The sequence below is a fragment of the Neofelis nebulosa genome, chromosome 18, assembly GCF_028018385.1.
Source record: "Neofelis nebulosa isolate mNeoNeb1 chromosome 18, mNeoNeb1.pri, whole genome shotgun sequence".
NCBI lineage: Eukaryota > Metazoa > Chordata > Mammalia > Carnivora > Felidae > Neofelis > Neofelis nebulosa.
Genome location: NC_080799.1, coordinates 22,021,185 through 22,044,957, shown reverse-complemented (window position 1 = coordinate 22,044,957; position 23,773 = coordinate 22,021,185). Strand labels below are relative to the sequence as shown.

Here is a 23,773-nt window from a genome sequence, read left to right as displayed (position 1 = left end):
TTACAAAGCACTCACTTCCATACCTCTTCTTCTCCTTCTGCAATAGACTAATAATTATCCCCCAGTGTCCACTTTCTTCTTTTAGTAATAGAACCCCTCTCCCCAAGTAAGTAATAGAACCCTCCCAGGTTGGAATGAGCCCACAACCATTCAGCCATAGGGATTTTAGTTTTCCGCACAGGGACAGAGTAAGAGTATGAGACTTAAGTTCTAGCCAAAGGATGAGTGCAATATCCAGGCCCACTACTTCGTCTTCCCCCCTCTGCTGGTTTGAACAAAGATGGGGGGCTGGCGTTGCAATATGACAGTGGGACCCTGGGTCCCTAGATAATCTTGTGGAACACAGCTGCTTAACCCCAAGCCTGGACCACTCACCTACCTCTGTGCATGGGAAGTAAACTACTCTGTTTGAATCACTGTTTTGGAATCCCTTTGTTATAGCAGCTTAGCTCACAGTCTAATTAATATGCAATCCAACCTCTTAATATCCAACTGCTTTATGTTCCAAATGCGTCTCAAACTCAACATTTTAACATCTAACCACATTCAGTCCACTTTACATACCCTGCTGTTTGTATACCCCTGAACACAAAGAATTCCCTAAGTACTTCTTGTTAATGGCCTTTTTAGATCTATTTATTCCCAGCCAGGAGGACCTTTCATTCCTGACCCCTACAACTCCCACTCTCATCTCCTATCCTATGCACGCTTATGCCAACCACACTGTTCCTGTGCTCCTCCCAATTCTTTGCACTTGCTCGTTCTCCTTTCCCTCTAACAGTGCTTCTCAAATGTGGGGGTGGAGCACTAAACAGAATTTTCAGATTTCCTGTGGACCGATACTTTTGAAAACCCAATACAAACAAATTAGAAAAACGATCACCTGTTTAGATGTCACAGAGGTGGCATGTTTCTCAGTGCGGACTCTTAATTACGATCCCTGTCTCATCGCAGACAGGTTAACTGTGGACCCACACTGGTCCCAAGACCATACTTCACATGGGTCTACACTAACTCTCCCTTTTCCCTGCCTGGGGAACCACCACCCAACCCCCACCAAGGTCCAACCATCACGACATCCTATTCGGCACACCCACTGCCTTTCATACCCTGTTAGAACTTATCACATGGGGCACCTGGGTGGCTTCGTTGGTTAAGCCTGACTTCGGCTCAGGTCATGGTCTCGCGGTTCGTGGGTTCAAGCCCCGCGTTGGGCTCTGTGCTGACAGCTCAGAGCCTGGAGCCTGCTTCCGATTCTGTGTCTCCCTCTCTCTGCCCCTCCCGCTCGTGCTCTGTCTCTCTCGCTCTCAAAAATAAACAAACGTTAAAAAAAAAAGCAACTTCTCACACGTTATTACAACTTTCTGTCGAACGTCAAAGAGCAGCAAGCTCTGAAGTCAGCGACATGCACAAGTCACCTCTGCGTCCTGAGCCTCGTGCCTATCATGTGGCGGAAGGCGCAGAAATACAATTAGCAAATGAACATGTCCGACCCACCTCTGTGGCGACATGCAGACAACAGGAACCGTAACAACTCAAAACAGAACTTTAATAAGTCAGAGTGTGGTTGAGGACTTCGGGGTTGAATGGGTGAGGCCACAGGAACAGAGGAAGTGATCAGTAGGCTGTCTGAGACTGCTGCTGGCGGTAGCCACCCCGGCGCATGTAGCCCTCGTTTTTGCGGTAGCCGTCCTTCTGGTCTGCAGGACGGGGGAGGAGGTGAATGACGGTGAAGAGGCAGGAAGGGGGCCAGCACCCTGGGAGAGCAGAGAAACAGAACCACTTACCTCGGAAATAGCCACCGTAGGTCCCCTGCTTGTGGTCAAACACCCGCTCATTATTTTCCACCAGGCTGCCCAGCTTCTCAGCCAGCTGCAGAGCCAGGTTCTGTTGGGCGGTGGGCTCGGTGCGATGCATCACCACGGTCTGCGTCGGCTGGTCCAGGGAGGCCTGATGGGAGGGAGAGAGAGAACGGACACGACACAGGTCTCCAAGCTGACTGGAGATCTCCACTGGAACTCCCCATGACTCCACCTGCCTGCCCATTTATCACCCTGGCCCTTACCATCAACTCCTCGTTAATGATCATCTTGCTGATGATGGAGTGCACGGTGGGCAGGTCCAGTTCAAACATGTCAGACAGGGTCTCCATGCTGTGGAGAAGCAACGCAGGAAGCAGGGAGCAATTAGGAGCTTTGCCTACGAAGCTGGGCCCCCTGTACCTCCTCGGGGCCCATCCTACCTGATGGAGTCATAGACACTGCTGTAGGTGAAGAGGTAGGTCCGCAGTGACTCTTCCTGGATCTTCCTGTGGGGAGAAGGGAGAAAGGGGTAACATCTCCACTGAAGGAGACCGACCAGTCTTGTCTTCCCCACCCACCATGGCCTTCCTTTCCGCTGACCTAACCAGCATGGTTCGGACTTTGTCAGCCTCAGGGAAAAGGTCCCACACTTTGCCATTCATCTTTTCATTGATGATGAAACTGTGGCAGGTCTTCCAGTCGCCCATCTTCATAGCTTTGGAGGCAGCCACCACATGTTCCCTCATTGACTCAGGGGGACCTGAAAGGTTGGGAATGAGGCAGGGCTTAGGGAAGCTTGGCAACATAGCTCCCACCTTGGGCACTATTCAAGGAGGAACACTGGACAAGAGAGCAAACAACCAGACTGGGACTCTCCCAGCTCCCCATTAAATAGCCATGTGATTGCAGAAATCACTTAACATCAGAATACGTTTATTTGGACTAAATCAGTTTATGACACGCATCGCGACTGGTGAGCGCCTTGAAAATGTTGGCAAATTGTTGCGCCTATCCTCATGTACGTCTTCCCAGGGAAAGGTCCCCAGCTTTCATCAGGTTCTTAGCAGGTTTCTTGACCTAAAACAATTTCTAATATCTCAGCTGGAAAAACAGTTACCAAACTTCATTCCTTCTTATACTACCTTCATGATTTTGAACAGATCTGTATATCACGCTGTTCAGCTAATTTTTCCTTAAAGACAAGCCAGGAAGAGAAAACGTGGCTAACAAGAGTCACAGGAATTCCGAGTTGACAGGCAAGTGCAAAAACTCTTAAGACTGGAAATGGATGGCAGGTATAAAGAAACACGAACATGGCAGAACCTGGAACAGGCAGCAAGCTCAAAGGTATAACAGATCAGCCCCAAAGAGAAATGTATGAATAAGGCTAAGAGAACACACTTCTGGTCAGCTTCTACTCTGTGACTTTTAAAAGAGGCAAAGTTAGGGGCGCCTGGGTGGCTCAGTCGGTTAAGCGTCCGACTTCGGCTCAGGTCACGATCTCGCGGTCCCTGAGTTCGACCCCCGAGTCGGGCTCTGGGCTGATGGCCCAGAGCCTGGAGCCTGCTTCCGATTCTGTGTCTCCCTCTCTGTCTGCTCCTCCCCCATTCATGCTCTGTCTCTCTCTGTCTCAAAAATAAATAAACGTTAAAAAAAAAAAAAAAAATTTAAAAGAGGCAAAGTTAGAGGTTCAAAGGAGTATTTCTCTACATAAAACGAACAGTAGTGCAGAACAGAGATAGAAACTGCCTTTTGGTTTTCGACAGTAATAGAGAGGCAGGGACTGTAGTGAACCAGAGAGCCGTAAGTGATGCTGGAAACAGACTTTCACTATAAATTTTCCAATTAAAAGAAAACAAAGTTTCACTACACAAGGCAGACAAAATTTGTAAAAGGGGCACCAGCAGTTAACACAACCAGTAGAGGACAGAACTGAGGGGATGTGGCTGTGGACAGTAAGCTTGGTCCCTCACCAAGTCCTTCAGGCACCAACCCCACCAGAAGGGCACCATTCCTTTCCCAGTGAAATCACATCCCATTCAACCCCTGGACTGATCGATCAGACCTTCAAGTGATCAAAGGAGCCAATGTTAGATTTTCAAATGCCAAAGGTCTAGTTGGGTTGGTAGAAAATAATGTGCACAAAAGGAAAGATGAGAAAAAAAGAAAGATTAGAGAGACACATATCAGCTGTGTTAACCTTGGGTTAACTTGGTTAACCAACCAAGACTTGGGTTAAATCACTTAACCCCCATGCCTCAGGAAACAAGAAGTTAATAATGGTACCCATATCACACGGTTATTACTAACGACAATTAAATGTATTATTTATAAAACAGTATCGTTATTTGGAAAACACTTAAAACAGTGCCAGGCAGAAAAAAGGTACTATGTAAGTTTGTGTTAAATAAAAAGTATCATTGGAGTCAGGTCATGAAGAGTTTAACTTAGTTAAGGAGGCTGGACTTCATTCCATAGACAATGAAGAACTCTGGAAGGTACTGGGGGTGTATAACATCATAAATTTGGTAGGTAGATAATGCTGAGGGGGTGCTTGGGTGGCTCAGATGGTTAAGAGACCAACTCTTGACCTCAGCTCAGGTCTTGATCTGAGGGTCATGAATTCAAGCCCCACACTGGCTCCACGCTGGGCGTGGAGCCTACTTAAAAAAAAAAAAAAAAAAAAAAAAAAAAAGATAATGCTGGGAAACATCGACTGAAGAGAAGAATGACAGGAAGGAAGGAGCTTAATCTGTAAGCTAAGACACCATATCCCACAGCAAGAGACTGCAGAGACTATTGAGTAAAAGGAACACTTCTAGGTTACACGTGGAGAGATCATTCCATCAGACAGAATCATCTCGGGTGAAAGTTATTCCCTTTAGCTTCTCGTAATCCTCTGAATAAAGGGGAAGCGAGGGCCCAATGAGGGGAGTCTGCGGCACCGCAGAGCCCCACACTCACCCAGCAAGGGCTGCCGCTCGCCCACGCGCAGCTGGTGATGGAACTGCTTGCTGATCATGCGCCGGCGAGCATCACTCTCGTGGGCAGCCATGTAAGGGATCTCCAGGAGCATGGCAGACACCAGATACACGCACTCCAGCAGCTCCAGGTTGATGTGCAGGTGGAAGGGCACCTGCCGGCGCCGCTCCACCTTCTCCTGCTCCTGGTTGCGCTCCTGCAGGCTGCGCAGCAGCAGACCCTGGCCCAGAAGCTCCTTGGCCCGGCCGCTTGACTGAATGTCCAGCAGGGCGTTGTGAGCGTCCTTGGTCAGGCCTTGGCGGAAAGCACATATGCCCAGCTGCACCATGGTGCGGTTGTACAGGATCTGGGGACAAAGGGCGATGCACTCAGAAGTGACAACCATGAGGCAAGCTGTTCATCTGCTCCAGAAATCTACACTGAGCGCCCACTGGTGCCGGGCACCGGGCTGCGGGCCGGGACAGGGAGCAAAACACGCGAGTCGCTATCCTTCCACGGAGCTTACATTCTAGGGATAAGGGTATGGAGGACAAAATAACCACAGCATGCAGACAGTGACTCATGCCAAGGAGAAAAATTAAACAGAAGAGAGAGTTAAGAAGGGAGTCTGGGTGGTGGCGGTGGTGGTAGGAACTCACAATTTTTCCATAGGATAACCAGGGAAGGCCTCATTTTGAAGGTAAAGTTTAAATAGAAACCTGATAGAAAAAGTCATGCAGATATGTGGGAGAAGAGTATTCTAGAAAAAAAGGAAAAGTCAATGCAAAGGCTTTATGGAAGAACTGTGCCAGGTGCACTCAAGGAACAAGGAGTGTGATTCAGCCCGAGCCAGTAAAGACGTGAGCATAAATTGGGAGAGGCAAGCACACGGCCCTGGAAGCCACGTTAAGGATGTTGAGATGGGAAACCATGGGAAGGTTCTGAGAAAACAGGTGGTATAATCTGACTTAACGAGGTTAACCCTGGCTGCTGTAGGGAAGGGAAGTAAGAGCAGAAACAGACACCAGGAAGATGACAGTGGCTCAGGCCAGAGGGGAGCGATGGAAGTAATGAGTGGTCAGGTATGGACTCTGAACAGGAACGGCTGGGGAATGAGATGTGGCACATGAGAGAAAAATAAGAATTAACGACTCCGAGGCTTCTGGCCTAGGCAACTGAAAGTATGGACTTGCCACTAATTAAGACGGGAAGATTTCAGGTGGTGCAGATTTTTGGGGGTGGGGGCAGATAAACTCTTTATTATAACAACAGAAGTATACAGGTCAGTATCAGTCATGAACACAGATGCAAAGAGCCTGAAAAAATATTAGCAAACAAAATGCAGCAATAGATGAAAGACATAATATATCATGATCAACGGGGATGTATCTCTGGAATGAAAAGCTGATACAAAAATCTAAAACCATGGTTACTCACCCTATGAACACAATAAAGGAGAAATCATTGCATCATTTCAGCAGATGCAGAAAAAGCTCTGGACAAAATTCAACATCTATTTAGGACAAAAATTCGTGGTCAGCTAGAATCAGAAAAGAACTTCCTCAATCTGAGAAAATGTACCTACAAAAATGCTACTGCTAACATCACACTCAGTGGTAAAATGCCGACTGCTCCCCTAAGGCTGGGGGGCAAGACAAGGTGCCTGCTCTCAGTACTTCTACTCAGCACTAAGTACTGGAAATTTGAGTTACCACAACATGGCAAGAAATAAAAAAGGAAAGTCCTAAAGACTGACATAGTAATAAAACTGTCTACGTGTACATGACGTGAGTGCTTTAGCAGAAAATCTTAAGGATTATCTATTGAATGCTAAACCAAATAAGTGAATTTGGCCCAACAGATGCATTCAAGGCCAAAATACAAAAATGAATCGTTTTTTTATACACAAGTAGTTAATTAGCAATTAGAAACTGAGATAAAAAACAAGTCCATTTACACAGCATTGAAACTCATAACATTCAGGAATAATTTCTTAGGAGATGTGTAATGCATCTACAGTGAAATCCACAGAACACTGCAGAAACAAATAAAACAAAAAGATAAAGTGTTTAGATCCAAAGGTTCAATGTTGTTAAGATGTCAGTCCTCTCAAAATTCATTTACAGATTCCATAAAATTCCAACAGGCATTTTTGTGGAAATTGACAAGAGAATTTGAAGATTTATGTGGAAATGCAAAGGTCACAGAATACTCAAAGCATCTTAAAAAAGAACAAAGTGCTGGGGCGCCTGGGTGGCGCAGTCGGTTAAGCGTCCGACTTCAGCCAGGTCACGATCTCGCGGTCCGTGAGTTCGAGCCCCGCGTCAGGCTCTGGGCCGATGGGCCGATGGCTCGGAGCCTGGAGCCTGTTTCCGATTCTGTGTCTCCCTCTCTCTCTGCCCCTCCCTCGTTCATGCTCTGTCTCTCTCTGTCCCAAAAATAAATAAAAAATGTTGAAAAAAAAAAATTTAAAAAAAAAAAAAAAAAAAGAACAAAGTGGGAAGACTCCTACTACCTGACTTGGGAGACTTACTCTACGGGCAGAGGAATCAAGACAGTGTGGGACTGGCCTAAGGACAGAGATGAATGAAGGAAACAAAACAAAAATATACTAACTTCATACCATATATCAAAATCATAGATCTAAACGTGAAAGCCAAGACTTTTAAGAACTTAAAAAAAAAAAAAAAAGTATCTCCATGAACTGCAAAGATTTCATTAGATAGGATCCCGAAAGTAATAAGCACTAAAAAAACCCTGATAAATTAGACTACACCACAAGACATGGTGTTAAAAATGAACAGGCAGAACACAGACAGGAACAAAATATTTGGAAAACATTTATATGACAAAGGACTGGTATCCAATAATAAAATAATGGAACAATCCAATCTTCAAAATGGAGGACAGGGGAGAGGTGACTAGACATTTCACGAAAGAAGAGACATAAAGAGGGGCACCAGGGTGGCTCAGTCGGTTAAGCGTCCGACTTTGGCTCAGGTCATGATCTCATGGTTTGAATTGACTCCTGCTTCGGGTTCTGTGCTGTCAGAGCAGAGCCTACTTTGGATCCTCTGTCTCCCTCTCTCTCTGTCCCCAACCCCTTCTTGCGTGCGCGCGTGCACACTCTCTCTCAAACATAAACAAAAGTTTTAAAAAAAAAAAAAGAGACAAAGAATCAATAAACGTGAAAAAGTACTCAACTTCAGGTTATGAGGGAGATACAAATCAGTGCCATAATGAGATACTACCACATAACGACCAACGTGGCTTATATTAAGACTGAAAATTGGGGCGCCTGGGTGGCTCAGTCGGTTGAGCGTCCGACTTCGGCTCAGGTCACGATCTCGCGGTTCGTGAGTTCGAGCCCCGCTTCGGGCTCTGGGCTGATGGCTCAGAGCCTGGAGCCTGCTTCCGATTCTGTGTCTCCCTCTCTCTCTGCCCCTCCCCCGTTCATGATCTGTCTCTCTCTGTCCCAAAAATAAATAAACGTTAAAAAAAAAAAAAAAAAATTAAAAAAAAAAAAAAGACTGAAAATGCCAAATATCGACAAGGACTATAACATCCACACATTATGGCAGGAGTGTAAAGTGGCGTCGGCACTTTTGGGTTTCTTATGACTGGACACACACCTAAACTAGCACACAGCAGTTCTACTCTCAACCATTTACCCAGGAGAAAACATACAACCACACAAAGGCTTATAAACGCTCATGACAGCTTCTTTATAACAGCCCCATGCTGGAAACAGACGAGGCATCTACCAAGAAGAAAACACATCAAGAACTTGCGATAAATTCATACACTGGAATAAAAGAGAACAAATGGAAGCGCTGTTTAAAAACGGCCACTGCTCGGGTTCACCATGGATTCACCACGTCAATACTGCTTCACTGTTTCAAATACACACTTACAGATCTGCACCTAGATGACACTGCACTCCTTTGTGAAAATGTCCCCCACTACTGCCACACGCGTAGAGGTCCTAACACATCACCCTGCATCCGGGTCCCGTCTTTCCTTAGTTTAACAACTTGCTACCGTTCTCCTCCTATTAAAATAAGAGCTCTCCTAATGCTCTGAACTAGACACGCAGTAGGGATGAAAAATGTTAGCTGAACCCAAAGCTCCATCCCAGAGGACTCCAGTGGTGTCAGAACAGGAAACAATACGCTAATGTGCAGGGGGATCAGAGAACGCTGGTATCCGGGAAGGACCAAGCGCCCGCTCACGCCTGCACCGGCCAGAGAGGGGACTAACCCGGCCGAGCCATTCTGCCTCCAGACAGGGGCCTGGTCTGGTCTTCCCTTTGCCACCGGGGCCGGAGCGCCTCTTTCCCATCCTACCTGTACTGGCGGGTCCGCGTGCTGAATGTTGTCCTGCAGGTGGCTCATGAGCATGAGATCGCGGGCCTGGTACCAGCGGGAGTGCAGAGCGTGGTGGTAGATGTGGCAGAGGATGGCGCACGTGCGGATACGGTCGGTGCGGTCCTTGGCATAGATGTACTTGCACAGCCTCTCCATCAGCACAGCGGAGTCCTCGCCCTCGTTTTCTGCCTGGTCTTGCTCAGACTGGGGGGAGGGGTGGGATGTCGTGGAAAGAAAAGTACCGTAGAGACAACGGCTCAGGCCTCCGCGATCAAAGGTGAGACGCCGCCAGCCTCCGTCTAGTCCCTCCAAGTCTCCCTCCCTGCTCCACCCCAGAGAATTCCCAGGGAACAGATGTGCCACGAAGTCCTGACAGGCACTTCCCTCCCGCTCTGACTTGGCCGCTGAGACTCACCTTCGAGGAGCCCTCAGGGGGGGTAAGCTGCCGCTGATGGGCCTTGTAGTCAAACTTGTAGTAGGTGTGGAGGATGCGCCTCAGATAGATGCGACAGATCTCCTCAGTGGTGCCCTTCTCCTCCAGGTAGCGCTGCACGCGCTCAATGATGGCACACACCTGCGCCTCATCCTTCAGGTGCTCCACGTACTCTGGAAAGGAGGGCGTCCCTCATCTCAGCCAGGCACCCGCCTCTCCTCATCGCGTGTCCCCGACCAACCCAGTTAGCTCTATGTGGTTTCTGCGCCCATCAGCAAAGTCCCCTCACGGTGCCCTGAAAACACCATCCCCTCCCTGGACACACCGAAGTCGCTTTCCATTCCCGTCGGGTGTGCTCTTCCGACGAACCTCTCCCCATGCCAACGGCCCCTGCTTTCTGTCGCCTTCTCCAGCCATGATCTAGAACTGTCTCATTTATTTACTTACTTACTGAAATGGCTTTCTCCTTTCTCCAGCACCAAAACGTAAGCTCCATGCGCCTGAAAGGCCTCTGGCTGACTCGTTCATCACTACACGCCTGACCCAGGGGACAGGTGGGCACACTCCAATTTCACGGAGTAAGCGTCCTGTATTTCCCCCAACCCAAATGCCTCTGGATCCAAGCTAAGCAAAGTGGACTGAGGCCAGACCTCAAGGATTTTCAAAGTGTAGTCCCCAGACAGCAGCATCACCTGGGAACATGTAAGAAATGCAAAATTTGGAGCCCCTTCCCCAGATCTACTGAATCAGAAGCGATGGGGGTGGGGCCTAGCATCTTCCCAGGTCGTGTGTGTGAATGCTGGGCTAAGTAAGGGCTGGCTCCCCAGACACTCTGCTAATATAATGCTTTCTTTCATTCCCTGCACCTTTCCTCTGACTGATGCCCACGCTTGCCCAGGCTCACCTTGGGAGTGAGGATCAGTATTTTGCATTATTTTGGTAAATTCTTCATCCATTCGTTCCACCAGGGTTAGGATACAGCCACGGACACGCAGTGGCTGAAAAGGAAGGTAGGGGAGGAGCAAATAAATTAGCCCAGATCTCAGTGCCAGACTTCAACCCTCCTGTCTCCACTGAGCCTTCCCAAGGAAAAAACATACACCTCCAATTAGCCTCCAATTTCTCTCTTTACCTGGTCAACATTGTGCAGGTTCTCACTCTCTTCCAGAATGTTCTCTCCAACAAAGATGTTGGGGTTTGCAAACAGGATGTCCATGAGCTCATTGATGCAGTCTAGGCACTTCTGCCACATCTCAGGCTGCAAGAGATCAGATGGCAGTCAGAGGTGTGAAGGTGGAAGAAACGGAGGCCTCCCAAGAACTCCTTCACCAGGAATCCACAGGGCCTTCAACTACCAAGACTGCTTCCACAGCCCTCGAGTTTTAAGACACTAGGCACCCCACACCCCCAACCCACCAGCTCAGTTCTGGGATGGTTCTTCATTGCCCTCACCTTCATGTACGTGGCCAGGTTTGGGTTGTAGTCATAAAGAGAGGCGATGATATTGAACTTGATCTTGACTATGACACCCTCTCCCAGGTTGTTTTCAGATGCAATCTGAACGAGCAGCTGTAGCAGCTCAATCTGGGCTGCACTGGAGGGGAGCACAGGTGGGTGAGGCATCGGAGACAAATCAAAACCCTCCTCCTGTCACGCAATGTGCCCTCTGCCAACAAGCAAGGCAGTGTCATTCCCACTAACCCCCTAGCCTCACCACCCGCGTCCTTGCTTCTCCTTTATAAATTCCAAACAGAAGCAGCAATAACACTAACAATCTGCCATCCTCTTTAGGCACCAAATAACTAGAGAGCATCATTTCCGTTTTACAGATGAGCAAACAATCCCAAAAGGTTAAGTGATTGGTTTAAGATCAAAGAGAGAGTCAATAGCAGAAAATGGACCGGTAAGTTCCACGTATACCATTCCTTCAACTATAGCCACATATAGATCTTCCCAAAACAGCACTATTTCCCCACTAATCTCTACCTGTGTCTTAAAGAAAAAGAGCATTCCCAGTCCAGGCCCGTGAATCTTACCGATCAGTTCCCTTTTTGCCTCGTGCCTGTAGGATCTCATTCAGTTTCTTGATGACAACAGCATGGGTGATCTCAGTTCCCTTGGCAAACATTTTTGGTTTCTCCTAGGCAACACATGTCCCATCATTCTTGCCCTAACTTTTCTCCCAAGCCCTGAGTGGGGCAGGGAGACAGCTGTATGCTCTACCAAACCATTTCCCAATTCATCTTGATACTACTGTCCTCACCTTAACAAGGGGCACACCCCCCCGGACCCTTTCCCACTCTCCGCCGTCATTGTCCTCCTCCTCCTCATCCAGGCGCTTAGATTTCCTATCGTGCTTCTTCTTGGCTTTGTCCTCTCGTTTCTTCTCGGCCGCCTTCTTGTCCTCCTCGGTGGTAGGGGCCCTGCCAGGAGACATGGGACAAGGTGAAAGACCAGTCCCAGTCCACCTCTGAGGCTGCTTCTTCCCATGAACTTCCCCTTTCCCTCCATCCAGCCCTGGGTTCAAGTTACAATCTGTGAGAATGAGCTTGAGTCAACCATAACCATAACCAAAGCAAGGACTATCAAGCTTGTGAACTTGACAGGCTACTTACCAAGGTCTGTCACCATATCACACCCACTAAGAAACTCTTATGGCGGAAACAGTGTGGCCTGGTCTAATGAGGTAGAGGGGCCCACCCAGCCGCGGGAGACACAAAAGCAGCCTGCCATGTTGTCCCATAGCTAACCTCTCAGGTTTTCCAGAAAAACCTATATTGATGTGTTGCTCTATCCAGACTGATCTTTTCACCAGCCAACAACTAATCAGTTTGAACTTAGTGTAAATAAACTGCTGTTCCTAGACTGTCTGCTCCCTGCTTATGACAATTAACCTAAGTTCTGAATTTAAAAAACAATAGCGTAAGACAACAAAATTCTCCCACAAAAGTGAAAAAGATCAGTGGCTACCCCAAAGTGGTCTTAAGCCACTTGGTGTCTGAAACCATCTCCAGGCTTTAATACTTATCTAATGAAATACAAACCCCAAATCAGAGAGAAGTTATCACAAACTTTACATAGATACTAACAAAAAAATCTTTCCAGTTTCAAAAGACAAATTATCAACAGAGAGGGCACACAAGCAGGGGAGAGGAGCAGAAGGAGAGAGAGAATCTTAAGCAGGCTCCACGCCAATACGGGGCTTGATCCTACAACCCTAGGATCGTGACCTGCGCTGAAATTAACAGTCGGATTTTCAACCAACTGAGCCATCCAGGCACCCCATCAACTGCCATTTAGACATCTAAAAATAAATTTTGGGGCACCTGGGTGGCTTAGTCGATTGAGTGTCCAACTTCGGCTCAGATCATGATCTCGAGGTTCGTGAGTTTCATCTCTGTATCAGGCTTGCTGGTGTCAGTGCAGAGCCTGCTAGGGATCCTCTGTCCCCCTCTCTCTGCCCCTCCCCCACTTTCCCTCTCTCAAAAATAAACATTAAAAAAATTAATAAAAAATAAAAATAAATTTCATTTGAATTGTTTAAAAGGTCTGAATATATTTTAGAAATAGTTTATACACTTGCCAGCTGGATTAAACTTTTCCCCTTGCCAAAGGACGTACGCCAGAACTCTTTTAACAACAGCTTGTTCGTTTTCTCTCCATACTACTGCCATACCAATGATAAAAACTCACTTTATAGGTAAAATCCTTTGCAAACATGCAAAGTATGCTCATTAAACTGAAATCTCTTGGTCATATCAACTCTAAAGCTCTGAGAAGATCAAAAAACCTAATGCTATTTAAAAACCAATGCATCGGGGCGCCTGGGTGGCGCAGTCGGTTAAGCGTCCGACTTCAGCCAGGTCACGATCTCGCGGTCCGTGAGTTCGAGCCCCGCGTCAGGCTCTGGGCTGATGGCTCGGAGCCTGGAGCCTGTTTCCGATTCTGTGTGTCCCTCTCTCTCTGCCCCTCCCCCATTCATGCTCTGTCTCTCTCTGTACCAAAAATAAATAAAAAGCGTTGAAAAAAAAAAAAAAATAAAAAAAAAAAAAAATAAAAATAAAAACCAATGCAGCTTAAACTTCAAAAGACCTTCATCTTTCTCACCCTAAAGTTTTACTCCTAACCCTGAGGGTGTTGGGATTTATACTTCAAAAACACAACTCTTACCCTATGAAAAAAAAAATTTCTTTTTTAAGATTTTATTTTTAAGTAATCTCTATACCCAACATGGGGCTCAAACTCACAACCCTGAGGTCAACAGTGGCACACTCCGATTGAGCCAACCAGGCAGCCCTTCTCACCCTACGAAATTCTAACTGAAAGACTAAAACTTGGCTTGACCTCTCTACTATGACAGATAACACTTTGGTATATTCACATGTTGTTAGAAATTACCAGAAAACTAATGCTTATGCTCTCAGTTATACATCCAACAGAGACAAGATGCTGCTGCAAAAGAGCGTCACCAAATACACTTCTACTTAAACACACAGACAAGAGACTAAAGATGTGTTTGTTTTAATGTTTATTATTTTTGAGAGAGAGAGACAGGATCTGAAGCAGACTCTGTCCTGAGAGCAGAAAGCCTGATGCGGGGCTTGAACTCACAAACCACGAGATCATGACCTGAGCCAAAGGTGGACACTTAACTGACTGAGCCACCCAGGTGCCCCAAGACTAAAGATATGTTAATCTTTTTTGCCTTTTTTCTCCGCTGCTAACCTTTTCGACAATTAAGTATTATCTAAATTTCAAAAAAATCTTGATAGCTCACTGTTGGAAGGCCATCAAAAGGATAAGACTGCCAGTTAACCCTTGAGCTGGACACAGGCAACAGGAGGCTCCTTACCCTCTCCCCTGTCCTTGCAACGTACATTCTGCCCACCATTCCCACTTTGGGGGCCGTTTCCAGAATGCAACCTTGTGAGTGATGTGTTAAGACCATCTGGACTGTATACGTGACACTATCACGTTAAGACCTCTATCTATACTTTTATGATTCAGGTAGGCAGGTGCTGTGATAACACTAGTCTTGTAGCCTCCCAAGATAAGTCTTGTATTTCAGTCCCTTTGCTTATTAAACCTGCCACATACCAACCTGGAATCATCTGCCTCTTTCCTTGGTCTTTCCCTGTCCTCCATGTACAGAGACTGGTTTCAGATTTCACCCTCAGAACTCCCAAGGTTGTTGTGAACCAATACATCTAACATGGCAGGTAGTCAATAAATATTTGTGGAATGAATAGAAAAAAAAAGTGTAACTTGGCAATTTATCAGAAGGGATTTAAGACATTAGATTTCATTAGTTTGTACTTAAGAATTCCTACCCCAATTATAAATTCAGAAACATTACTGTATAATCTGTCATTTACCTCTAACGTGGCCCATACAGCAAATTAAATACACATTTTAGCCCCAACCTCATATTAATTTCCTTAGCTAAGAACTGATTAACCCTAAATAAATACCATAATAAAGTCAAGACTATAATAAAAACGTGCAATAACATCTTATTGTACTTGGACAAATACCCTGAAAAATAAATCAATTAAGAGAAAAGTGAGGGCATCTGGTTGGCTCAGTTGGTTAAGCACCCAACTTTGGCTCAGGTCATGATCTCACAGTTCGTGGGTTTGAGTCCCACATCAGGCTCTGTGCTGACAGCTCAGAGCCTGGAGCCTGCTTTGGATTCTGTGTCTCTGTCTGTGATTCTCTCTCTGCCCCTCCCCCACTCGTGCTCTGTCTCTCTCTCAAAAATAATGAAAAAAAAGGAAAGAAAGAAAGAAAGAAAGAAAAGAAAAGAAAAGAAAAGAAAAGAAAAGAAAAGAAAGAAAGAAAGAAAGAAAGAAAGAAAGAAAGAAAGAAAGAAAGAAAGAAAGAAAAAAGCCACTTGTGGGGCGCCTGGGTGATTCAGTCAGTTCAGTGTCCAACTCTTGATTTTAGCTCAGGTCATGATCCCAGGATTGAGCGATCGAGTCCCGTATCCGGCCCCATGCTAAGCATGGAGCCTGCTTGGGATTCATTCTTTCTCTCTCTCTCTCCACCCCCTCCCCGTCTCACGTGCTCTCAGAAAATAAATAATAGAAAAAGAAAAGAAGCCACATGAGGTAAAAAGAAAAAAAAAGAAAAAAGCTATTTGATTTTAAAAGTTCACTATACTGGGGGACACCTGGATGGCTCAGTTGGTTAAGCATCTGACTCTTGGTATCAGCTCACGTCATGACCTTGTGATCGTAAGATCAAGCCCCGCATGGGGCTCCACACTAAGTGTGGAGTCTGCTTGGGATTCTCTCTCTCCACCTGCCCCACTCACACATGAAAGAGTGCACATGCTCTCTTAAAATAAATATTAAAAAGAAAAAGTTCACTAAACTGGGGTGCCTGGGTAGCTCAGTCCATTAAGCGTCATTTTGGCTCAGGTCATGATCTCATGATTCATGGGTTTGAGCCCCACGTCAGGCTTGGTGCTGAAAGTGCAGAGTCTGCTTGAATTCTCTCTCTCTCCGTGCCCCCCCCCCCCCCCGCCCCGGCTCTCTCAAACTTAAAAAAAAATTCAGAGCTGCTTCTTTATAAAACACAGACTCTTGTGTTTCTTATAATATCTTTGATTGTCCTCATATTTTCTGCCCAAAGCCACTACCTAATATCCAGGTGCCTTAATGTTGCTAGACATTAAGAGACGACATCTCATGAAAAAGAGACAAACTCTTGAGATTAAATCCATTCCTTTATATGCTTGTTTTAATCAGAGAAACGAAAGCTGACGGGCAACTGGGTGGCTCAGTCGGTTAAGCGTCCAACTCCTGATTTCGGCTCAGGTGAGATCTCTCAGTTGTGACACAGAGCCCCGAGTGAGCTGGAGCACTGAGCATGAAGCCTGCTCTCCCTTTCTCTCTGTCCCTCCCCCTCTCTCACGCACTCATGCTCTTTCTCTCAAAATAAATAAACTTAAGACACTGAAAAAAAAAAAAAAAAGCTGAGAAATTCTGAGGAAAAGGGTATATAGACTGGCTTACTATGGAGATGGTGAAAAAGGATCCTGCAAACATTATGGAAAAACTATCATGCTTCTAGAAAACCCATTAACAACTAACACTAATGCTGGTTGGGTTAGTTAATGAGAAAATACAGGCAATCACAATTTACTGTCCCATATCATCTGTGGTTTTTGTCTTTCTCCTTGTTCCTTTTTATTATTTAAATCTTTTTCTTTTTCTTGGTTGGAAGTCAATCTTAAAATCTGGTCTTGTGTGGGGTGCCTGGGTGGCCCAGCTGGTTGAGCGTCCGACTTTGGCTTAGGTCACGATCTCAGTTTGTGGGTTTGAGCCCTGCGTCGGGCTCTGTGCTGACAGCTCAGAGCCTGGAGCCTGCTTTGGATTCTGTGTCTCCCTCTCACTCTGCCCCTCCTATGCTTGTGCTCTCTCTCTCTCTCTCAAAAATAAAAATAAACATTAAAAAAGGAAAAAAAAACTTTTTTAATTGGTCTTGTGATACAAGTAAAACAGTGTCTCTGGATTATTCTTTGACATTATGAAGTCAAACTCAATGTCAAAGACCTCTGAGGATTCTATGGTTAACCCGACCTCTGTCAACTGGAATTTTAACTAAATCTAATTTTAGGTGTTTTTTGGGCTAGGTACACAAAATAAAATTTCATGTTTAAAAAAATATGTATCGGGGCGCCTGGGTGGCTCAGTCGGTTAAGCAGCCGACTTCGGCTCAGGTCATGATCTCGTGGTCCGTGAGTTCGAGCCCCGCATAGGGCTCTGTGCTGACAGCTCAGAGCCTGGAGCGTGTTTCAGATTCTGTGTCTCCCTCTCTCTGACCCTCCCCCGTTCATGCTTTGTCTCTCTCTGTCTCAAAAATAAATAAACGTTAAAAAAAAAAAATTAAAAAAATATGTATCAAGGGTAATTTCCAAAAGGATAGGATGTAACTCCCAAGCCAGTAGAGAAACAAACTGAGAAAAAAAAAGACAATCTAGAAATGGGTTAAAAAGTAGGAAAAAAGTGAAAAGTAAAAGAATGAATTTAATCTCAAAATAATTATTCTGAGTGAAAGAAGCCAAATCCCTCCCAATCAAGTAACATACTGTGATTCCATTTATGTAAAAGTCTAGAAAACGCAAACTTTTCTAGGGATAGAAAGCAAATCAGTGGTTGCCAGGGAAAGGGAGGGGGGCTGGTTGCCAGAAAGATGACGGCATGATTGGGGGTTTTGGAATGTTCAGCCCCACCACGACCACTAAGATGGGAAGAAGGACTGGAGAGACTGACATCAATGACTTAATCCATCATGCTAAGGTAATGAAACCTCCCTGGTTGGTGAATGTATCAAGGTATCAGGAACGAGGGGCACCCAGAGGGAACGGGAGCTCTGTGCCTGCTCTCCCATACTCTGCCCTACGCATGTCTTCCAACCGGCTGTTCCTGAGTTGTCCCCTCTAAAATAAATGCGCAATAGCAGGTAAAGTGCTTTCCCAAGTTCTTTGGGCTGTTCTAGCAAATTCTCAACTGAGGAGGGGGTTGTGGAAACTCCGAATTTACAGCTGGTTGGTCAGAAGTCCAGGAGCCAAACTTGGACTTGCCACTGGTGTCCGAGATGGGGGCAGTCTTGTGGGGTCTGCAGTTAACTCCGGGTAGTTTCAGAACCGAACTGCATATTGAACACCACGCTGGTGTCCGGACAGTTGGAGAAAGTGGAAGGTGTGAAGAAAAAAAAACAACCCACACGTATGGTGTCAGAAGTGTTGTGCGTAAACGCATATCAGATACGCATGCTCACTGGACTTGACCGGTCAAGGGGAGCACAGAATAAAAAATGCTTCCCAGACTAGCCTGTGCCTGGTCCTCTATAGTGTCAGGGAACTCACTACCTCCTAAAGCAACACAACCCTAACTTCTGAAAGCAGAGCAAATCCCAAGAACAGCAACAGTTCCTATAGGAAAGCAACACTGTTACCAGTGAGCTCCACACTGGACCCCTGCCAGGTGCACAGGGGCAGCTCTTCACCTTGACCTCAGAGGAAGAAACAGAGCCTATGGAGGTTCAGTGACGTAGCAAAGTTGACAGCTACCACAGGACTAAGGGCTGGAACCAGAATCCAAACCAGACTCCTTCCCCATTCCAAGACGGTCCCGGCCAAGTTCAGGAAGACTTGCTGTGGTCTCTATTTTACACGCTACGACGTTCTCAGGGAGAGGGGTCAGAGCGGCAGTGCCGTGTGCTGGCCCCGGGCTCAGCCACTTCCCTATGTCATCGTTCTTAGCTACCCTTGGAGGCAGGGTCAAGTAACCCTCATTTTAGATGACAGAACCCGGAAAGGTTAAGGAGCTTGTCCAGTATCGCACGCATGGCTGGTTGGGGCCAGAAAGAGATTCACATTCAGTCCACACGCGGGGAGTCATGTCCTGGTTAAAACGTTTGCCTCCGGGGCTTCCAAATCCCATCCTCAATCTCATGAGACACATTAGCTTTGTGCCCTTAGCCACCCAACATACTCGACCCCAAGGTCCCCCCGCTGGCCTGAACAACCCGCAAGGATTCCGTGGAAAAAGCAACAGCCTTCAAGACGACGCCAGGCTTTCCCACCCTCCCCACTGTCGCCTGAAGCACCACTACTTTTCTTACTTCTTAAGGAATCTTGAGGCCAGCACGGTCTGTTTTCCTTCCTCCTCTTCTGAGTCTGAATCAGAAGACGTGGAACCCGTGTCCCAATCTTCATCATCCTCTGAATCTTCCGAGTCCTCATCTTCATCCTTACAGAAACAAGAGAATCGGCAGGAAGAAGATGAGGAGGCCGACTGGCCAACCGGCTCTGCCAGCTAACACACGTTCCAGACTCTCTCAGGAGCAGGACACGAGTGGTGATTTGTGAATCGGCATATTAGGAGCTGGACTGGACCGCTAAGGCCCAGAGCGAAGGGCTGGCTTGCTCCAGGGACACACAGCTCCCCAGGGGCAGAGCTGGGCCCCGAATCTATTCTGTTCTCTCTGTCCCAGGTCGCTCAGCGCTCTAATCCAAGGGGAAGCCTGTTCCCAAACCGGACTCTACTAACCCCACCCCTCCCAGCCCTAGGGTTCTGGGAGTCTTCTCCCCAACAACGCAAGAACGGTCCACAGGAGGCAAATCACCCTTCGCAGTCTCACCCTGGCTCTTACCTCCATTTTTTTGAGGAACTTGCGACCGTCTCCAGAAGGGGCTTCTGGTTTCTTCTTCAGGAAAGCTGCAGCGCTGACTCCATCCTCCTCCTCATCCTCATCCGAAGAGGCTGGTGGCAGAGGAGCGAGGAGAGAGCCAGATGGTCAAGAGCAAAGCTGAAGGCAGCGAAGAAGCCAGGCCGAGGGAAGCCCCAGCTCTGGGCCTCTAACCGCCTGCAGTAAGGGCGTCCCCTCTCACCTTCTGAATCCTCCTCATTCTTCTCAGCATCTTCATCTGCAGACTGTTCGGGGTTCTTGACAAAGGGAAACGAGAGAATAATTCACGAGGCCCGCCAAGCACCACCCCGGCCTACCCCCTCACCCCAGACAGTCGTGACCTGATTCCTTCTCTAGTCACATCTTCCGTTTGCAAACGCTTTTGTCTCACTCGTGGAGTCACCGTCCCCACAGGGCAGAAGGTCTGCCTCCAGCATCCCTACCTGCTTATAATTTGTAATATGGGACTCAAAATCTCGGTTGTATTTTCGGATCTTCTGACGCAGGGTGCTCAGGGCCTTGGCGTTGTTCTTGTTCATCTTCTTTTTCCCTTCCTTATCTTCCCACAGCTGAAGGAAAGAAGAGGGCAGAAAGGGGGAAGAGGGGGCTGTGACTGAGTGGTATCTTCTTAAACTCCAGGCTTCAGCACACCACTATGAGTTTTGCTATGTGTACACCGTCTGTACTACTTACCAACCATATTTGTTATTTTTTTAAAACAGATCCTTTGTGTATTACCACCAAAAGAAGAGAAGCCACAGATAAACAACATAAAAACAAATACGATTAAGATGCTTGGCCGAAAAAGGTCCCTCTCCTCGCTTCATCCCCCCGTTTCATATGTTCTAGGAAGTACCGTCCACATAGCAAACAACCAAGAGGCGACAGGATCCCTGGAAGTGGGTTAGGCGCAGGTCCTAGGACCACGATCCCCTCTGGATCCACCCTTACCCACAGGAATCACACCTCATTAAGATAGTCCTCCAGGTCAGCCAGGATGCGGATGTAGAACCGGGGGACACCTTCCTTGTCCACGATGCTCTTAGCCTTCCCATATGCTTTCCCCAGGAGCTCAAACTCTTCCAGGCACTTGGTAACATCCCGGATCTTCATGGCATTACGGATGGTTCGGATGAGGTTGGTCAGCTCCTCAAACCTAGATTGGGAGCCCAAAATCACACTGGACATGCCCACCGACACCAGAAAAGCCACCACTGCTGCAGAGACTCCCCAGCACCTGGCCTCCCCCTGGCCTCACCTTTTGTCCTTGGCACTTCGGACAACTCTCTTGGTATCTTCTTCATCCTCACTGAGCAACAACGGCCTGTTTGAAACAACAGAGATCACTAACTTCCCTTCCTGGCTCCAGTCTTTTCAAGTGATCTCTAGTGCCCTTCTCGGACGGGACAGAAAAAATGGAAATATTCAAGCCATCATTCCACACTCATCCTTGAGTCTTCCTCTTCAAAACTTCATCATCTATAACCCCGTTATTGAAGCCTGCTTCAAGAATGCCCTTTTGTCACTGTTGCACCTACAAAAATGACCATCCCCATCCTCTCAAAAATAAAGGTGCTTATTCGCAGCGTCAGAAAACTTATTACATGAAGACACAACTAACTAAGCACGCACACACACACACACACACACACAAAAGGTACCACAACTAGAATGAAAGGAAATGGCATTAAGAAGGTGGTATTTGAATTAGATCACAGAAAGCAATGTTTCCCAGAGTGTGAGAGGCCAACGGCAAGGTTAAAGTCCTAATGGCTTTAACATCTCCATTACTAGCGCTTTTCTTTAATAAGACCACAGACAGCATTCAGCTGGCAACACACTTCCATTCTTTTCCTTCCATTTTATTAATCTTTCCAATTATTTTCTATGTTAGAAGTCATATTGGTTTTCCGATTGCGGCAATAATATAAGATTGCATACAGGTAGGTACACATGGGTACGTATGTGTGTTTTCTAACCGCACAGGGATATAAAAATCGTGAAGGTGGGGCGCCTGGGTGGCTCAGTCGGTTGCGCGGCCGACTTCGGCTCAGGTCAGGATCTCGCGGTCCGTGAGTTCGAGCCCCGCGTCGGGCTCTGTGCTGACAGCTCAGAGCCTGGAGCCTGTTTCAGATTCTGCGTCGCCCTCTCACTGACCCTCCCCTGTTCATGCTCTGTCTCTCTCTGTCTCAAAAATAAATAAAACGTTAAAAAAAATAAAAAATAAAAAATAAAAAAATATAAAAATCGTGAAGGTGACACATGTGGGAAGGAAGTTGGAGAAACAACGTTCCACTGATGCAAAGAATTTTAATTCGCAGAGATAGGGAAAGGGTATTTAAGAGATCACCCCCCCCCCCGAAAAAAAAGGAAAATAATAGATGTTTAAACAGATGTTTGTGAACCAGCCCACAACGCCAGGTGGCTGGGCTTCAGAGCCACATCAAGCAGCTCTGAAATACCAAACGAGCATTCTGGATTTCTTTTTGCGAGCAGCGTTTTTTAGCGGTCGGAATAACCACGACTTTTGTTGGAGTCCCATGCCGAGCAGAGGAGAGGTGGCACGGAAGCTGTGGACATATAAGCCAGTTAGGAAGCCGATGCAACAGACCCAGCCAGTGGGAAACCTCTGGCTCTATCCTTTGTACCCGGCGGGTGGTACACAATTCACAGCACCCCGAAGCATGAAGGCTGTCCCGCCAACACTACTGCTCTGGTTCCTCGAACTCTCGAGAACTCGCTCTCGCTCTCGCCCCCACCTCCCCTCCCCACCTCTCCCACATACGCGGCCGCGCGGAGCCTGCCGAACGCCGCACGCCCCGACTGGTCACCCCCGCGCAGTCCCCCCCACTCACTGTTTGCCGTAGTTGCCCCCGACGGGTTTGGTGACGAGCTCCTCCCCTGACAGGGAGGACTCGGACTCGCTGTCCGAACCGGTGGTGAAAAACCGCGACATGGCGACGGGCTGAGAGGCCGAGGCGGGCGCAGCGGGACCTGTGGGGAAAGCCGGAGTCACAGGCCACAAGAAAGGACTGGGGTCCTCACCTCTCGACCCCCACCTCTCACTGTCCCCGCAAGTACCCCGACCCGCGACCCCTCCCCAAAGAACAAGGCCCAAGAAAAACACACCGTCGCAACTCGGGAGTCACACCGCGTAGCCGGCACAGCGGAAACGGAAAGAGAGGGAAGGCGGGACGCTACGGAACTTCCGGGAGACGCTGCTGAACTACACCGGCGACTACAATTCCCAGTGGTCTTCGCGCCACTCAGGGGCGGAGACCGGCCTGACGTCACCTTGGCAGGCAAGGCGGTTCCTCAAGAGTCTCACAGCGTACTGCGCGATGTCGTCACGTTTTGTTACTCAGGTACATCCTCAGCCACCTCCTGCGGAATCAGAATTTGAGGGCCGGGAGTTTACTTTTTTAAAGTGCCCACGTAATACTGATGAGCTACTAGGTTTTGGAGCTAGGCTTAGAGCAAACTTCGAATCAGACTTTGGATTCAAATCCTAGCTCCACCGTTTTGTGTGAATTTAGGCAAATTTCCTGATCTCTCTGTGTTTCATTCTCCCCAAACTGTAAAATGACAATGATAGCACCTACTTCATGGGGTTGCATGAGAGTTAAATGGCTTCGTATATGTGAAGCATTTAGGACAGTGCCTTGTACAAAATAAGCATGTAATAATTAGCTAGTATTCACTCATTATAACACAAATACGTATTTATCAAGCATTTATCATGAGCCAGCAGTGTTCTAGGCACTGGATACAGCAGTGAACAAGACAGAAATGGTCCCTAACTTCCCAAGGAACTCAGTCTAGTGGAGTGGCATAAATTAACAAGTAAACATAATTTCAGATAGTAGTAAGCACCATAAAGATATTAAAGTAGCTGGTTAGGTGGGAAAGTTGTTTTGGATAGGAAGGTCAGGGCCTCTTTGAAGAGGTGATGTTTGAGTTGAGATCCAAATGACAAAAAGAAGGAAGCCACGCAGAAGGTCTTTCAGGGA

The 23,773-nt window shown here is 47.2% G+C and overlaps 1 protein-coding gene across 1 annotated transcript; it reads right to left on the bottom strand.

The window, feature by feature from the left end:
• Positions 1-1,532: 1,532 nt before the first annotated feature.
• Positions 1,533-22,965, bottom strand: LOC131500613 (eukaryotic translation initiation factor 3 subunit C). The gene is made up of 21 exons (XM_058709857.1): positions 22,893-22,965; positions 22,619-22,757; positions 21,022-21,087; positions 20,730-20,919; positions 20,207-20,332; positions 19,966-20,020; positions 19,728-19,837; positions 19,197-19,324; positions 11,827-11,986; positions 11,600-11,703; positions 11,016-11,157; positions 10,696-10,821; positions 10,468-10,561; positions 9,546-9,736; positions 9,110-9,334; positions 4,767-5,130; positions 2,403-2,562; positions 2,243-2,308; positions 2,066-2,153; positions 1,788-1,950; positions 1,533-1,700 (listed from the first exon to the last, which is right to left on the bottom strand). Exons 2-21 carry the CDS (start codon positions 22,717-22,719, stop codon positions 1,618-1,620), a joined length of 2,742 nt encoding a protein of 913 aa, XP_058565840.1. The 5' UTR covers positions 22,720-22,757; positions 22,893-22,965; the 3' UTR covers positions 1,533-1,617.
• Positions 22,966-23,773: the final 808 nt, after the last annotated feature.

Coding starts and splice junctions, on each gene's coding strand:
- LOC131500613 (XM_058709857.1), bottom strand. CDS start 22,719: ATGTCGCGGTTTTTCACCACCGGTTCGGACAGCGAGTCCGAGTCCTCC. Junction 2,563..4,766: donor CGAGCGGCAGCCCTTGCTGG/GTGAGTGTGGGG, acceptor CCAACCTTTCAG/GTCCCCCTGAGTCAATGAGG. Junction 2,309..2,402: donor GTCCGAACCATGCTGGTTAG/GTCAGCGGAAAG, acceptor TTCTCCCCACAG/GAAGATCCAGGAAGAGTCAC.